This window comes from Hyperolius riggenbachi, chromosome 2 (genome assembly GCF_040937935.1).
Source record: "Hyperolius riggenbachi isolate aHypRig1 chromosome 2, aHypRig1.pri, whole genome shotgun sequence".
Lineage (NCBI taxonomy): Eukaryota > Metazoa > Chordata > Amphibia > Anura > Hyperoliidae > Hyperolius > Hyperolius riggenbachi.
Window position 1 is genome coordinate 544,688,594 of NC_090647.1, and position 18,105 is coordinate 544,706,698.

General features: G+C 45.1%; 1 protein-coding gene across 2 annotated transcripts in view; it reads left to right on the forward strand.

Annotated features, from left to right (window-relative positions):
- The window catches only part of LOC137547322 (pirin-like), a 35,144-nt gene that overhangs the window by 5,208 nt on the left and 11,831 nt on the right, over positions 1–18,105 (forward strand). For both annotated transcript variants that reach the window (XM_068270790.1, XM_068270791.1), the window contains exons 2-7: positions 181–282; positions 3,735–3,827; positions 8,392–8,475; positions 11,269–11,475; positions 13,660–13,744; positions 17,642–17,686. In XM_068270790.1, the coding sequence (XP_068126891.1) occupies positions 190–282; positions 3,735–3,827; positions 8,392–8,475; positions 11,269–11,475; positions 13,660–13,744; positions 17,642–17,686 (607 nt within the window). In that variant the 5' untranslated portion in view covers positions 181–189. The remainder of the gene's footprint in view (positions 1–180; positions 283–3,734; positions 3,828–8,391; positions 8,476–11,268; positions 11,476–13,659; positions 13,745–17,641; positions 17,687–18,105) is intronic.

The window sequence follows — 18,105 nt, forward strand, 5'->3', positions numbered from 1 at the left end:
CTGAAATAAAAAAATGTGGACAGTACAATACATCTGTTATGTAAGTAGAACAAGTATTTATCTACTTATATACAGTAGGTGTTTTTTCCCCTGGGATAGCATGGCTGTTCCTGCTGTTGATATGTGTTGCAGACCCCCAGTACCCCAAACAGGGTCCTGACGTTTGTTTGCTCTCTCTAGTTGCGAAAAATGGCCTGCAGAAAAGTGGTGAGGACTGTCCTTAGCGTGGAGCAATCAGAAGGTGTCGGGGCCCGTGTCCGCAGGAGTATCGGCAGACCTGAGGTATGGGGATTATAATTCACATCAATGTTAGTAAAAAATTCCAGGGCTGTGGAGTCGGAGCAATTTTTAGGTACCTGGAATCAAAGTCGGAGGTTTCATACACTGAGGAGTAGGATGATTTTTATACCAACTCCATAGGCCTCGCCTCGGTGAGTGTTAGACTGAGGAGTCAGAGCACTTTTGGGTACCTGGAGTTGGTTTAGGTGGGGAAAGGAGAGGGGAGTTGGTTTAGGCACTTACAGTGGGGGGTGGGGGGTTAGGGTTATGCATTAGGTGTGGGGGGAGTTCAGTTTGGTACTTTGGGGGGGGGGTTATGCATTAGTCGGGGGGTTCGGTTTTGTGCTTACAAAGGGCCTTAGGGTTAGAGATTAGGTGTGGGGTTTGGGTTTAGGCACATAGAGAATGTATGCCTGGTAGTTAATAGTAAAATGTTAGTACTAAATTACCAGCACCACGTGGCACCGAACTCAAGCAGTGCCATTACAATACCTACTCCCCTGAAGTGACATAAGATAAACATAGGTACATATAGTACTGGTCTTACTAAAAATTGTCTGAAGTTACTTTCTGTTTTCCTGCACTGCAAGTGTTAAAAACAAAAGGTGTTCTCTATATAAATGATGCAGTCATACAGTAAAGTAGTTAAGTAGAATTTAGCCAGAAGTCCTGAAAAGTAAATGGAAGGCAAAACACCCTTATCTGGCTGAGTAAACACTGCTGATAATGTTTACCTGCTAATGGTCAATACTTCTGTTTGTTTTGCAATTGAATGAAGCAGGTTTTTCATCACTAGCTCCTGCCACCTATTATCAAAGGTGCAGCCAAGATTACAGGAAAAAATGTATTTGGTTATTTTACAAACTCTCTTCTTCATCAACACTGAATTGGGATTTATGACAGACTTTCACAACAGTTACCTTCAAAGGGAAACAAACAAAAAAAGATTTAAAAAAAAGTAATGAAATGATTAAATGGATTGATATAGTTAAAACTAAATGAACACAATGCGGTATCGTAATAAAAGAATGTGCTTGTGTTACAAAGAAATGTCTCCTGCAAACAACCCCCACATCATAGCTAGTCTGGGATGTTTTCTGCATTGTGACTGCTGTCATTTATTGCATTTGATGAATTATAGCCATGATTCACACACTGTTATGAAACATACCCACAAGTATACATTAGTTATGTAAAACTTTGTAAGCGTCTCCTCCCATCCAATGTCCTCATCGTTTACTCTGCGGTTGTTTAGACTTGGCAAGATACAGTCTCCTACCAGTACGACAGGAATTGTGCTCTGTAAGACAAGACAAATAACATTTATATCACGCTTTTCTCCTGGCGGACTCAAAGAGCTTGCGCTCCATCCACTAGGGCGCACTCAGTAGGGAGATGTGTTAGGGAGACTTGCCCAAGGTCTCCTACAGAATAGGTGTTGGCTTACTGGACAGGAATATAAGTTAGAAGAAAATAGGCAAGACATGAGGAACTCAGCCAACCAAAACCCTCTCTCAAAAATAATAATAGTAAAATCAAGTTTCAGTTAGTTTTTGACAATAAAGTCAACTCTCCTTAAAGAAAATCTGTAACGAAAACCGTCCCCTGGGGGTACTCACCTCGGGTGGGGGAAGCCTCCGGATCCTATTGAGGCTTCCCCCGTCCTCCTCGGTCCCACGGTGGCGGCGAAAATCCACCCGGAGCTGCAGCGATGTAAATATTTACCTCCGTGGCTCCAGTGCAGGCACAGTATTCGCTCTTCCCACAGAGATAGGCGGAAATAGCCGATCTCTGTCGGGCCACTCTACTGCGCAGGTGCAAGTCTCCTGCGCCTGCGCAGTAGAGTGGACCCTACGGAGATCGGCTATTTCCGCCTATCTCCATTAGAGGAGACGAAACAGCGCCCCCGCTAGTGCCTGGAAAGGTAAATATTGAACAGGCTTTCGGGAATTTGTCGCGCCGGCTTTGAAGGGCTGCAGCGAGACCCCCGTGGGACAGAGGACAGATCCTGAGGCTTCCCCCTCCCGAGGTGAGTACCCCCCAGGGGATGTTTTTCTCGTTACTTTAACCACTTGAGGACTGTAGGCTTACACCCTCCTAGTGACCAGGCCCTTTTTTTACAAATTAGGCCACTGCAGCTTTAAGGCCTTGCTGCAGCGGAGTTCCATCATTCAAGCGGAGGTGCACACGCGATCTCCTGCAAAACCCCGCCCCAGGACTTCATGCCAATTGGCGTGGAGCGTTCAGCAAGGGGTTAGAGGATACCTGACCAGAGCAAAGCTACCATAAGCCCAGAGTTATGTTCATGCTGGATCCACATACCTCTGTGTATGGTCCGTTCCTCTCCTCATTTCTCCCGGTCCCCGTAATCACTCCTTGAAAAATATGACTTTTAGCTTAATTCAAATTTTCAGACAGGAAGACACTGGCATGCCTCCAATAAGTCTCCTTAAAGGATACATAAGGCTGTCCCCTCCATAGCGGCCGGCGGCTTCTGTGCATGCCACGGGAACATGACCGCAAGCGGCGGGTGTGCACACTTGCGCATGCGCTGAATCTGCCACACTGGCCAGGTCCCCAGCTGCTAGGGATGGGACAGGTGAGAGTGGAACTGCGGTGAGGGACACAGGAACTTAACCATCTTGAACCCACACTTTTCCCAGTAGATCCAGTGGAAGGCGAGAAACCTTACAAGGCCTGGGCCAGTTAGCCTTAAAGGAGTGGTCGAAGGAGAAAAAAAAAGAAATCCACTTACCTCGGGCTTCCTCCAGCCCCCGGCAACCGACCTGTGCCCTCGCCGTAGCTCCGTTGGCCCCTGGTCCCCTCCGGTGCAGAGGTTGACCTCGCCAGTTCGGCATTTTCCTCCCTTTTGCTGCGTTCCACTGTGTGGCTCACTGAGTCGCACGGATGTCATCTGGGCTGTTCTGCGCAGGCGCAGAACTACTGCGCCTGCGCAGTACAGTCCAGGTGACGTCAGCACGACTCTTAAGTGCTGCACGCACAGGCGCAATAGGAATCCTGCGCCGGAGGGGTCCACCAAAGCTCCGGTTCCCCCAGCAGTCCCTATAGTTATGCTCCGGGGCCTCATGCTATGGGGGTTACTAAAAAAAACAAGGACACACAGGGCTGAAAGTGCAATAGGTGGAGATCTAAGAAAATGATGGTAGCCCTACTTTTAACAGACCCATATTCTACTGGGTACCTTCACAAAAATAATGATCTGGTGGTGGTCACTGGTCAGCTATAGGCCACCTGTCTGCACAGTGGTAAATCCACAAGGGTGAGTATCTGACCATGGATTATTGGTCTTGGTTGGCAGCGTGCATAAGCATGGCCACCTGGGCAGGACTGCACATGCTGGTGTCTGCTTGCTTGCTATTGGGCCTGCAGACGGTAAAGTTATGTTTATTGGCTAACTGAAAACTTTTCATGATTGTCTTCTCTTTTCTATTTAGCTCAGAAATTTTGATCCATTCCTTATGCTGGACGAGTTCAAAGGTGGCAAACCAATGGGCTTCCCAGACCACCCTCACCGAGGATTCGAAACGGTAAGAATGGCCTATGCCACAAAGTGCAAGCCACAGTTGTCATTTTATACCAGACAGTTGTTACATATTCAGAACATATAAAACGGTTTAATTTTAGGAAGAGGAAAAATATGGTGGTGGCACACAACAATCGTTTGAAGCAATATTTGGACAATTCTACCATGTTAGTAATTTAATCCAAGAGTGACAAGACACACAGCATTTATATTGCGCTTTTCTCCTGGCAGACTCAAAGTGCTGGAGCTGCAGCCACTAGGGCGAGCTCTATAGGTGGTAGCAGTGTTAAGGAGTCTTGCCCAAGATCTCCTTACTGAATAGGTGCAGGCTTACTGGAAGAGCCGAGATTGGGACCCAGGTCTCCTGTTTCACAGGCAGAGCCCTTAACCAGTACACTATCCAGCCATTGTGTAATAGTTAAAGTGGATCCGAGATAAACTGTTACTCATTGCATAATTGTGTTCCTTTCATATAGTTTATAGGGCATTCCTCAAGCCAAATACTTTTTTATTTTGTTTTAATAGTGGTGGCTGGATAGTGTACTAGTTAAGGGCTCTGCCTTTAACATGGGAGACCAGGGTTCGAATCCTGGCTAGGTCACGTACCTATTCAGTAAGGAGTTCAAGGCAATACTCCCTAACACTGCAGGGGGGCCTCTTGAGCGCTTTGAGTCTGACAGGAGAAAAGCGCTATACAACTGTTCGGATTATTATTATAATACACTAATTCCCTATAAACTTAAAAAGCCTCGCCCACAGCTTCTCCAGCGTGCCTTGGCACTCTAAGCCTTAGTAGCAAGGGCTTATGGGAGCTCAGTCTGGGCAGGAGGAGGAGAAGGTTACTAGCCAGAGATTTCAGAGGCAGAGGGGAGGAAGGAGGAGGAGAGGGGAGTGAAGTTTTCACAGGCTGAGGGCTGGAGATGCAGATCAGCTTGCCTGTGTGTAATGTGACAAACAGAACATGACCGCTCTCATTTTTTCACAGGAATAAATAATCATAAACTGTTGAAGCTGTTTGTAGCTAGATTTGCTGTGTAAACTATCTAAACTTTAGATAAGATACATAGACAAGTTACTTGTTATAGTTAGTTTTTCATCTTGGATCTGCTTTTGACCAAATTAGTCAAATACTGCTCCCGGGGACAGAGCTGCACCGGGAGAGGAGAGGGAAGGCACATTAGGACCCAGAGCCTTTCCTGTCCTTATGTAAGTATCTTGCTTTTTTTAAAAGCACAGTTCCCATTTACATTAAGGGGGCTCGGGCAACAATGACAGCTCAGGGCCCCACTGAGGTTGCAGTAGCTGCTCGCTCCCCTGTAGTTAAACCCATACCGACTGAAACCATATGTGTCCGAAGTTCATCACGGCTACTTTGACACATTATGGTTTGAGTCAGCGTCTAACTCTACAATGGAATAGCCTTTACTTGGTCCAGTGGAACTAAGCTACACTATCTGATGGACCACGGTTGTCATTGAGAAAACTAATTGCTGGGATGTTTCTCCTGGTATTGGTAATCGCCATTTATAGAAATCGTAGTTTTGTTGGAATCTGAAATCAGCATTTCCAAGCATCCCTGGTTGTTGAGGGCTTGGCTGTGTGCTGGGTATTCAGGAATTACTCCCTGGCACGTGTATATGGGATTTCAGCCACTACAAGCAGCTCTAATCAGAAACAGGTTTTGCAAAGTTGCAATTCGAGTTTGCTATGATTGTTTGGTGGCCACGCCCTGACTGCAGCCGCACTAAAAGCATTCATTAACACAGGCTGTAATCAGACTTATTATTGAGATACACATTTACAGTATCTGAAAGTGAAATGTACATTGAAATCATTCAAATACGGAGCATAATTTATTTTGCCAACGAGGAATACGAGATGACAGGAGGAGAAGCTATTAGCTATCAGGAGTTATCAGGCAAAAAAAAAAAAAGTTTCACTTACCTGGGGCTTCTACCAGCCCCATGCAGCCACCCTGTGCCCTCGTAGTCACTCACTGCTACTCTGGTCCCCCTACGTCAGCTAGTTTAGTTTTTGCCGACCTCGGAGGTCGGCGGGCCGCATTGCGCTCATCTTTACGCATTCCCGCTGGTTCAGGAACATTAACACATACATTTTTGCATGTTAGTGGTCCAACGCATAAAAAGTTACGCATTGAACCCCTAACGCGTAAAAATGTATGTGTTAATGTTCCTGAACCACCAGGAATACGTAAAGATGTAAAGAATGCGGCCCGCCAACCTCCGAGGTCGGCAAAAACGAAACTAGCTGGCGGCGGGTGACTGGAGCAGCAGTGAGTGACTACGAGGGCGCCGGATGGCTGCATGGGGCTGGTAGAAGCCCCAGGTAAGTGAAACTCATTTTTTTTGCCTGATAACTCCTGACACTAAAGCTACATATATAAAGGTACATGCATATTTTTGTTTTGTGATCGTACTGTCATCAAGGTTCATCTATGGTTTAAAGCATACATGTCAAACTCCGGCCCATTGGCCAAATCTGGCCCTCAGAGCCATCATATTCGGCTCTCAGGTGGTTCCCCACTTGGAGGGTAAGCCCTAGATCGCCAGGGATGTGGATATGGTAGGGGGAAAGCACTTAGATACCAGAGAACTGGAAGGGAAGGGGGCACTGCAGAGCCATGAGCACCAGCGAAAATTGTATGCTGCCACCCCCTTCCCGTGGCATAGTATCTTACTAATATTATAAATATGAAAGTTTGGATGTTTGTTACTCAATCACGCAACAATGGCTGAACGGATTTGAATGACATTTGGCACACACATAGTACATTACCTGGAATAACATAAAAGATACTTTTTATCCCCATAACCAAAAAGTGGGCAGAGACAAATACAAATTTAACTGGGAAAATGTAAACTGCAGCCTTTCTTACATTGTAAATGGCAGAGTTCTCAAACTTTGCACAGTTGGTCACTGGGCGACTGGGATTAATATTCAGAAAAGTAGGTGGAGCCTACAAAAGTCAATCAAAATTCACCTATTGATTTTCAAGGGGAATATTTCATTGCTGCCATTCTTGCACTGTTAATGACACAAGCCTCAAACCTGGTACAGTTGGTCATTGGGTGACTGGGGTTGAAATTCAGAAAAGCGGTGGAGCCACAAACAGCCAATCAGATTTGTTTCATTTCAATGCAAATTATTAACGCCAAAGACCGCAAAGCTCACAAACTTGGTCATTGAGTAATAGTGTGTTAGTGTTAGAAAAAGTGGGCACAGTCAACACAAGCCAAATACATACCCGGGTCATCAGTGGGCAGAGACAAATACAAATGAGCGACTGGGGTTCAAATTCATAAAAGGGGGTGGAGCCACAAAGAGCTAATCAGATTTGTTTCATTTCAATGCAAATTATTGATGCCAAAGACCGCAAACTAGGTCATTGAGTAATTGGGTGTTAGGGTCAGAAAAAGTGGCGAACCCAACACCAATACATACCCGGGCAATGCCAGGCCATCAGCTAGTGTATAATAATTGCATGATGCAGACCACCTAAACTGTCTCTCCAAGGTCAGATCCAGGGGTCCGGTTGCGGTCACAACCCCCTGTATCTCCTATTGCTATGCCTACTCCCCAATATGTAACTGACAAAGAACTGAAAAAGATTGATTTAGAGGCCCCTACACGCCATCCCCTATACTATCAAGGCATTGTGTATGGACCTGAGGAAGCAGGCCATGACCCGTGAAACGTTTTTTGAATAAACATTTTTCCAGTTGTGCTGGTGTCTATATCTTTTGGAGGGGTAAGCGATTACCTCTCTTTTTTTATTTAATGTTTTTATATCTTAAAACAATAAAATAAAACACACATTGGGTGCCTCCATCCTACCCAATACCAGTCAGTCCTCCTTTGGAGGTAATAGCTTTGCAGTTTTTCTGGAAAGTCTATCGTACTACAGGAGAGTGACCATCCAGTATCCAGCGAGACCTGTAGTACCGAGCAGGGACGGTTAATTCCGTGCAGGCCTATATTGCAGGAACGCATCTTTTAAGTATTTATATATACAGGTAGTCCCTAACTTACGAACGTCTGACTTACGAACGACCCGCCGATACGAAGGGCATGGATTCTGTGTTTCCATGGAAACAAGTCAAAAAATGTTTTTTCAAATTGAACTTGTAGTTTTTGAGAAAATCAATTTTAAAAACTTCAGAGAAAAAATAGCATTTAAACTTGTATAAAGCAGGTACAGAAGGCAGATGTGACACAGAGGGGGACACTGGATGCCCAGAGGAGGTACAGGGGACAGAGATAGCACAGTGTTCCAACTTAAGAACAGATTCAGGTAACAGGTTAAGAACGAACCTACAGTCCCTATCTCGTTCATTACCGAGACTACCTGTACACTTTTATCCTCCCTATACCTGACGATACTCCACCATTGGGCTCCCGGTCTCTCCCTACTGCTCACCTAAGAGGTCCCTACAAGAATCACCCAAAAAAACAACCCCTATACAATAGAGACCTAGGTGGATTGAGTTTTTTTTTTTTGTCTCAGCTGCACACCAGTTGCCTTATGAAAGTGATTTATGTTCTTCCAGGTGTCTTATCTGCTTGGTGGAGGCTCAATGGAACATGAAGACTTCTGTGGACATGTTGGCAGACTGGATCCAGGGGATCTCCAGGTAAAGCACCCATATTACCCAGATGAGAGTGTCAGAAACTGCTATCGATCACTGGGCTAGTGCAGGTGTTAGTAGTGACTAATAATGGCTGGTGCTCGGTGCAGCTAATTACTCATGCTACAAACGTGGGAGTTTCTGCACAATCCGTACTCAAGAGTGCTGTTGTCATGGTTGCAAATTGCTGTTTTTTTTTGTCAATTTTGGGAAATTCTTAGCTGGCTGCAACTCAAACTAAAAAAAATATATTAATTAATTACATTAAATTATTTCAAAAAGATTTGCAACACCACTAAAGATTCATGGATATTTTACAATGAAAGTGAATGTTTCCACTTTTTCACTTTAATACGGTGTACTATATCTCTTTTTTATATGAATCACAGGGTTCTATTTAAAGGAGTACTGTAGGGGGGCAGGGGTAAAAAAGAGTTTAACTTACCTGGGGCTTCTAATGGTCCCCCGCAGATGTTCTGCGCCCGTGCAGCCACTCACTGATGCTCCGGTCCCTGCTGTCAGGGCACTTCGCCCGCAAGGTCATGTCCTCACTCCTGCTGACGTCACCAGGAGTGTACTGAGCAGGCGCAGTATGGTCTGCAACTGCGCACTACGCTCCTAGTGATGTCAGTGGCAGCAAGGACGCAGCCAAAAAGGCGCAGAGGATTTCCGACTTTAAAGTCCGAAATTCCGGAAGTGAACCGGCGGCAGGGGCCGAAGCATTGGTGAGTGGCTGCGTGGGCACAAGAGTTATAAGCTCTAAGTACCAGCAGTGCAATAGACAGCCTTACTGGGTCCTTCCTTTCGTTCCTGGATAATAATACAATTATGGTAAATTACATTTCTTTCTAGGCTGGTAGGATGTACCTGTTAAGGTGGCCACACACAACACAATAAAAACATTACATTTTACTGTAAATTGATTAAAAAAAAATCGGTTGTACAGAAAAATGTAGTTTTTTTTATTAATTTTTTCAAAGGAGAAATCTCATTGAATTTCTCTTTTGAAATCAATATAAGGGCTGAAAAAAAGGAACTCTTACACTACATGCGGTTCTGATTTTTGATGCAATAAAAAAAAAAAAAAGTCCTGCCTGCTGGTTTTCTTTTCTGTGTTTTTCCTTTTGTGTTGCTAGCATCCAGTGAAAATCACAAATCGAAGTTGCAAATCGGTATCAGAAATTGGAATTACGATTTGCAGTGTAAAAGAAGCCTCAGTCAACTGGGAGAGGCTGATTTTTCTGATCAATTTCTATGAAAATTGAATAGTTTAGAGTAGACTCTCAATTTCCTGATGTACAGATCCAAGTAATTTTTATTAGCGTTTTCAATAATTTTTTTTCATTACTGGGGAAAATTTAAACGTGTGTGACACATTGGTCAGATTTTTGTTCAAATGTTTCATTCAATCCAAAGAACTGAAATAAATTGAAAAAATAAAACATATAAAATTGCATTGTGTGCGGCCACCTTTAGGCTCTCCGCACACTGCAAATCCATTTTGCGATTCCGTTTCCGATTCCAATTTTCAATTCCAATTTTTCCTGAATACATTCAACAGAAAAACGGATCAAAAAATGCAGCATGCAGTAAAGATTAAAAATCGGAATCGGATGTAAAAACCGATTAAAAATCGGAATCAGAAACGCATGCAGTGTGCAAGAGGCCTTAGGCCAATCACAGGGCAGAGATTCAGGATATTACACAATTTGTGACTAGTTCCTCTTAAAGAGGAGCTGTCAGCCATACTATCTCAGAAAAAAAAACACATATACTGTATAATTAGATATATACTTGCTCTACTTACATAACATATGTATTGCACTGTCTGTTTTGATTTTAGTGATTTTTCTACAGCAAAAAAAAGAGAAAATCCTTCTTAGCATTTCCCATTTTAACTGCGTCTATTTTGAAGCCAATGCTGGTTTTATTTCCTCATTACAGTTACACTGCCGGGCATAGGGCAGTTGATGGAAATGAAATGATCCAGCTGTGCAAGAATCTTGTAATCCATTCCCTATACATACTCATTTGCCTTTTAAACATACTTTTATGTCAGTTAGCTTTAAAGGGATACTGTAGGGGTAGGGGGAAAATGAGTTGAAGTTACCTGGGGCTTCTAATGGTCCCCCACAGACATCCTGTGCCAGCGCAGCCACTCACCGATGCTCCGGCCCCGCCTCCGGTTCACTTCTGGAATTTCTGACTTTAAAGTCAGAAAACCACTGCGCCTGCATTGCCGTGTCCTCGCTCCCGCTGATGGCACCAGGAGCATACTGCGCAGACCAAAGACCATACTGGGCCTGTGCAGTACGCTCCTGGTGACATCAGCGGGAGTGAGGATGCAGCTGCGCAGGCGCAGTGGTTTTCAGACTTTAAAGTCTGAAATTCCAGAAGTGAACCTGAGGCGGGGCCGGAGCATCGGTGAGTGGCTACGCGGGTACAGGATGTCTGCGGGGGGCCATTAGAAGCCCTGGGTAAGTTCAACTCATTTTCCCCCGACCCCCCCCCCTACAGTATCCCTTTAAATGGGCGAAGCCATGCAGATCTTTCCTTTATGGCCTTGTGAGTCATGTGTACATCTAGAACAGCTGGTGGTTATCATTCCTGTGGCTTTATCCTTTACACGTACACAATACATCCTGCTGTTTCAAGTCTTCATTAAGCCAAGGTAGGGGATGGACTGGTAAATGTGCAAAACGGAAACCTAGAACTGTTGCAGACTACTGTGCATCATCTGATAGCACAAGTCAGCTGTCTACGTGCCCCATATTTCACTTTCTTCTTGTGGTCTCCTAGTGGATGACGGCAGGGCGTGGCATTGTCCATGCTGAGATGCCTTTTTCAGAAGAACCAGCACATGGGCTACAACTCTGGGTCAATCTGAGAAGCTCAGAGAAGATGATCGCTCCTCAATACCAAGAACTGAAGAGCGCCGACATTCCCAAACCAAGTAAAGATGGAGTCACTGTCGCTGTCATCTCTGGAGAGTCACTGGGAGTCAAGGTATGTCATCTACATAAAGAGTAACTCTACTACTGCGGAGGAGAAGACATTTCCTCTAGTAGCTCTATCCTTGAGGTGTGAGCATGACCAGAATCATCCCCCATAGCAGTGGCCTTACTACAATTCATACCGCCCCCCCACCCCCGTGAAACTTTGCCCCCCCGTGTTCATATCCGATCCCTTGCCTCCTCTTCACAACCTTGTGGGCCCATCTCACAAGGGTCATAAATGAAGTGTGGCCATCATGATTTCAACACCCATAACAAGTGTAGTCACAAAAACATCTAATCTGAAGTATAGTCCTTGTATTGAAGGATAGAGGATTAGTAGTTGTTTTTTTTTGTCTTTTTTGTTAAGTAATTCATGTTTACTTAACCCTCTGGGCGATACAATTATATCGCCCAGGAGGTGGCGCAGCACTATTTTTTAAATTTTTTTATTTTTTAAATCATGTAGCGAGCCCAGGGCTCGCTACATGATAGCCGCAGCGCAGCGGCATCCCCCCACCCACTCCGATCGCCTTCGGCGATCAGAGTAAGCAGGAAATCCCGTTCAGAACGGGATTTCCTGCTGGGCTTCCCCGGTCGCCATGGCGACGGGGCGGGATGACGTCACCGACGTCATGGACGTCGTGACGTCAGAGGGAGTCCCGATCCACCCCTCAGCGCTGCCTGGCACTGATTGGCCAGGCTGCGCAAGGGGTCGGTAGGGGGGGGGGGCTGCACGGCACGGCGAGCGGCGGCGGATCGGCGGCGAGCGGCGGCGATCGGAAGTTACACGCAGCTAGCAAAGTGCTAGCTGCGTGTAACAAAAAAAAATTATGCAAATCGGCCCACCAGGGCCTGAGAAATCCTCCTGCGCGATATACCCCGAGCTCAGCTCGGGATTATCGCTCAGGAGGTTAAAGAGACTCATGTCAGACTTAAAGAGTAACAAAAATTGCATCCTGTTTTTTATCATCCTACAAGTTCCAAAACCTATTCTAATGTGCTCTGGTTTACTGCAGCTCTTTCTACTATCACCATCTCTGTAATAAATCAGCTTATCTCTCCACTGTCGGACTTGTCGCCCTGTGTCTGGAAGGCTGCCAAGTTCTTCAGTGTTGTGGTTCTGCTATGCACTCCCCCCTCCAGGCCCCTCTCTGCACACTGCCTGTGTGTTATTTAGATTAGGGCAGCTTCTCTCTTCTCTTTTACAAGCTGGATAAATCGTCCTCTGAGCTGGCTGGGCTTTCATATACTGAGGAATTACAGACAAGGGCAGAGCTGTCTGCACTCAGCAGGAAGAATCAGCCTATCACTTCAGTGCATGAGAGCTGCAGGGGGAAAGAAACACACAAATGATCTCTTGAGATTCAAAAGGAAAGCTGTATACAGCCTGCTTGTGTATGGATGTATTTTCTATGTGTGGACATACTGTACATCAACCTACTTCCTGTTTTGGTGGCCATTTTGTTTGTTTATAAACAAACTTTTAAAAACTGTTTTTAACCACTTGTGGCGGGGATTAGCGAAATTGTGACAGAGGGGAATAGGAGATGTCCCCTAACACACTGGTATGTTTACTTTTGTGCGATTTTAACAATACAGATTCTCTTTAAAGAGGAACTGTAACGGCAAAACGTCCCCTGGGGGGTACTCACCTCGGGTGGGGGAAGCCTCCGGATCCTAATGAGGCTTCCCACGCCGTCCTGCATCCCTCGGGGGTCTCGCTGCAGCCCTCCGTACAGCCGTGACGTAATATTTACCTTCCTGGCTCCTGCGCAGGCGTTCTGATGGCTGTCGGCTCCGAAGTAGGCGGAAATACCCGATCGCCGTCGGGTCCGCTCTACTGCGCAGGCGCAAGTCTCCGGCGCCTGCGCAGTAGAGCGGACCGAACGGAGATCGGGTATTTCCGTCTATTTCCGAGCCGAATGCAGCCACAGCGCCCCCGCTGGAGCCAGCAAAGGTAAATATTGAAATTACAGTCGGGCCTGTCGCCGGCTGTTCGGAGGGCTGCAGCGAGACCCCCGTGGGACAGAGGACGGCGTGGGAAGCCTCATTAGGACCTGGAGGCTTCCCCCACCCGAGGTGAGTACCCCCCAGGGGATATTTTTAAAGTTACAGAGTCTCTTTAAGTGTTGATGTGTCCTTATTTATTGTTTTATTTGTTGTTGTTTTTTTTCTTTTGTGCTTTGAAATGCAGTCACAGATTTACACACGGACACCCACCCTGTACCTGGGTTTCAGGCTAGAAAAGGGAGCAAAACATACTCAGGAGACACCGAAAGGTGAGCCGACACATTAACCACAACCTCACTTTTGTCGTTTCTTTAAATGCTTCACTTTTGCCTCATCTTGCTAACTTGTTTGTTAGCAATAACTGTACTAATGCCATGAATGCCACAAACCAGCTAAGGCTGCTCTGCTGTTAAGTGGTACATAGAGGGACATTTGACATGATGAGATTATGGATAAATATACTGTAGCTACTTGTAGTACTAGCCCTACAAAGAAATAAATAAATAATCTTAAATTAATAATCTTAACCTTTTTATTTTACTTTACAGCAAGTGTTAAAAATAAATAAAAATAGTGCTTCTGTCTATGCAAGGTACAGGCTAACCAGCAAGCTCATGGTGACCCAGAACTTATTGTAGTGTGTTAGGGGCTACAATGATCTTAAAAGCCCCCTTACTAAAATAATAAGGAAAACAAAAGTTTGCTTTCCTAAAACAGAAAGAATTTGCGATAATTCAGGTTGGAGTGAGCTTGAGATGTCTCCCAGTGCATCACTGCTGAATATATGCAAATTAACCATTGTTGCCCTTAGAAGCTAAACACACCTCCAGAACCGCTGGAATGCAATGATGTGTCAGCTTGTTAATTTGTACAGAGCCAGAATAATCCAACATGCATACAGACTGTTTTGGATTGTTTGATCCTCATCAGTGCATGACATGGATTAATTTGGCTCTATGCAGTAGGGCTTGTAACACCGAGAGGTACAGGCTACCCAGCAAGCTCATGGTGACCCAGAACTCGTTGGGGTGTGTAAGGGGCTACAATGGTCCTAAAAGCCCCCTTACTAAAATACTAAGGAAAACAAAAGTTTGATTTCTTAAAACAGAATTTGCAATAAATCAGGTTAAATGGTTAATTTGCATATATCCAGCAGTGATGCACTGGGAGACATCTCAAGCTCACTCCAACCTTAACCACTTCGCCATATCTGGACGCATATATCCGTCCAGATAGGCAGTGGTGCTGCAGCCGTGTGTTGCGCGCGATCGGGCGCGCGCCCGCGCGCGCCCCCGCTACCTCCCGCTGCCCCCCCGATCAGTGAATGGGAATATAATTCCCATTCACCGATCCAAGTCCCCGGCAGAAATACCGACGCTTTCTCATCAGAGAGCGTGGTATTTCTGCCCCCAGGAAACAACTTCTCTTCATTTTAGTTCCTAGATGCGACATCGTTCGCATCTAGGAACTTTTTGAATGTGGCCATCTTGTGGCCAAATAGTAAACTGCACCCACATACCTGTATTGAATAAAAAATACATTATTTTACATCTAAAATTGGCTATTTACCTCCCAAACTAAAATTACCCAAATACATTTTTGTATTAAAAAAAATAATAAAAAAAATTACAATTAAAAAAAAAAAAACTACATAAATAGTTACCTAAGGGTCTGAACTTTTTAAATATACATGTCAAGAGAGTATCTTATTACATTTTTTAAAATTATAAGCTTGTAAATAGTGATCGACGCAAATTGAAAAAATGCACCTTTATTTCTAAATAAAATATCGGCGCCATAAATTGTGATAGGGACGTAATTTAAATGGTGTAATAAGCGGGACAAATGGGCACATAAAATGCATGGGTTTTAATTACTGTAGCATGTATTAATTTTAAACTATAATGGCTAAAAACTGAGAAATAATGTTTTTTTTCCATTTCTATCTTAATCTTCCTGTTAAAATGTATTTACAGTAAAGTGGCTCTTAGCAAAATGTACTACCTAAAGAAAGCCTAATTAGTGGCGGAAAAAACGAGATATAGATCAATTAATTTTGATAAGTAGCGATAAAGTTATTAGCGAATGAATGGGAGGTGAACATTGCTTGGATGCATAAGATTTTCGAAGCTGTAGGCTGAAGTGGTTAATTATCGCAAATTCTTTCTGTTTTAAGAAAGCAAACTCCTGTCTATGCAAGTGAGACAGTGAAACAGTTTGTCCAACACAGCCTATCCTGAAAAGTAAATAGAAGACAAAACACTTTTATCTGGCTCAGGAAACAATGCTGATATTTTAGTGCTGAAACTTTAACCCTGTAAGTACTGGCAAGCTCCCTGCCCCTAAGGAACCAGACCCTTTTTTGCCGGAATTGAGCTGTGATCACTGTGAATGATATCGGCTCCTGATCGGCGTATGGAGCTCAGTTGTCAATAGACAGCTAAGCAAGAGGACTGCAGTAGCAACGAGTACGGCAGAAGTGTGCGGTGAAAATCAAGGCCGAATTTACACTTATCGAGCCCCTTGGCCAAGTATGTTGTGACTCCCCTTTCTTGTGCAGCAGTGCCCCTCCCATTCCATGTGCAGCCCTCTCTTCCATGTGTATCATCCATGTACAGCAGACCCTCTCTTTCATGAACAGCTCCCTTGGGCATCAGTTTCCTCTTTTCCATGTGTTGCTCCCCAATATTAGCCTCCTCTTTTCTATGCAGCAACTCTGTGCAGCTGCCCAAGGCCTGGGCCTTTGTGGCCTTTGTAGAAATCCAGCCCTGGTGACAATTGATTCAATTACTTGTCCAGCATAGGTTAAAGGGTCATTACTTCTGTTTGTTTTGCAGATTTTACATCAGACCGTCACAGCTGCTGTTTAGGATTCTGTCTTAAAAATTTAGATCTTAAACTGAATATAAAAATATGAGAATGTTCTGTTACTAATCTTCTATTTACAATTATCACACATACTATTAGTTATCTCATAAGCAGGGATGCTCACAAATTCGAATTCGGATGAAATTTGAATAGGGTTATTTAAATTTCATCCTACTTATTACATCAGCTGTGCGGGGGGCCGAGGGGGGGGGTTAATCTTACCCATCTGGTGTCTTCTTGCTCCGTCCCTCTGCGCCTCCCACGCTGCGTTCCATTCCGGCGTCACATGACTATACACTTCCTCCTTCCACCCGGAAGGAGGAAGTGTATGTAATCACGTGACGGCAGATTGGAACGCAGCGTTGGAGGTGCCCAGGGATGGAGCAATAAGATGGCTGATGGGTAAGATTAACCCCCCCCCCCCCCTCCCGTCCACCTGCACAGCTGATGTAATTAGTGGGATGAAATTTGAATAACCCTATTCGAATTTCATCCGAATTCGAATTTGTGAGCATCCCTGCTCATTAGTTAATCTGATAATGATTGAATCTGCCGGGAAATTCGACCAAGTGTATGGGCTACTTAAAGAGACTCTAAAGCGAGAATAAATCTCGCTTCAGAGCTCATAGTTAGCAGGGGCATGTGTGCGAAGATACGCGTCTGACAGACGCGCGTGGGGCAGGGCTGCGGCGGTTAGCCCTGCCCCAATGCGAAAGCGCTCCCCGGCTGTACGGAGGGGATTTGGGGGATCAGGGACCCCCGTTAAGCCGCGGGATAGCGGCGTTTTAGCAGGGGCACACATGCCCCTGCTATCTATGAGGTCTGAAGCGAGATTTATTCTCACTTCAGACTCTCTTTAAAGGATGCCAGAGCCGAAAGCAATTGGATAAACGAGGGGAGCAGGCATGTTTGAGAAGCAGTCCCCATGCCCACCACTTCCCCCTTTGTCCTCCGTCCTCCTGCTTTGTCACCTAAATGCCCCCCTGCAGGCTCTTCCGGGTTGACAAGTTGCACAACAGTGCGCAGGCGCTGGCTACAGGCGTCCTTCATCACCCACTCTGCACATGTGCATGACGTAGTCATGATGTCATGCGCATGCACATTGTGCTCCTGGCGTTGGGTGCGCAATCTAGGATCCACCTTTTTAAAGGAGCAGGTTGTTACAAGGATTTACTTGCAGTTTGTGCCAATATTCCTCCTCCTGTTCCTTTTGTTTTGCCCAAGAAGGTTAGTTTTAATGTTTATTTCGTAGTATGCAGTTTTGTTACCTCGTATATAAATCTTTCATTGCTTTGCAGGATGGACTGCCTTCATTTATACACTGAGCGGTGTGGTATGTGTAGGTAAGTTTGCAACATGCTTTATAGATTATTATTTTTATTATTATTTCTGTGCAGTCATGAGGATGAGGAGGTGCAGATGACGCACTGTTTAGGGCTGGGTTCACACTATCAGAAATAAAGTCCCACTTAGAACTGAATGGATTGGCAGGGAGACAAGTGAATGGATTATTTGCAAAGCAGTAGGATCCATTCACATCAGTCCATTCAGAACTAATCCGTTTGTTCCAGAACAGGATCATCTGCTAGGCAACCTCGGCAGGTGCCTGGGGCTTAGTGGGTGTGAGGGGCACACCAGCCACCTTCCTTGACCTCTCTCCACTTCAGCTTATCACACGGACCACAAGGGGGACCAAATCCAGGGGCGTAACAATAGACCCTGCAAGGGATGCCTCTGCAGGGGGGCCCAGAAGCCACAGGGG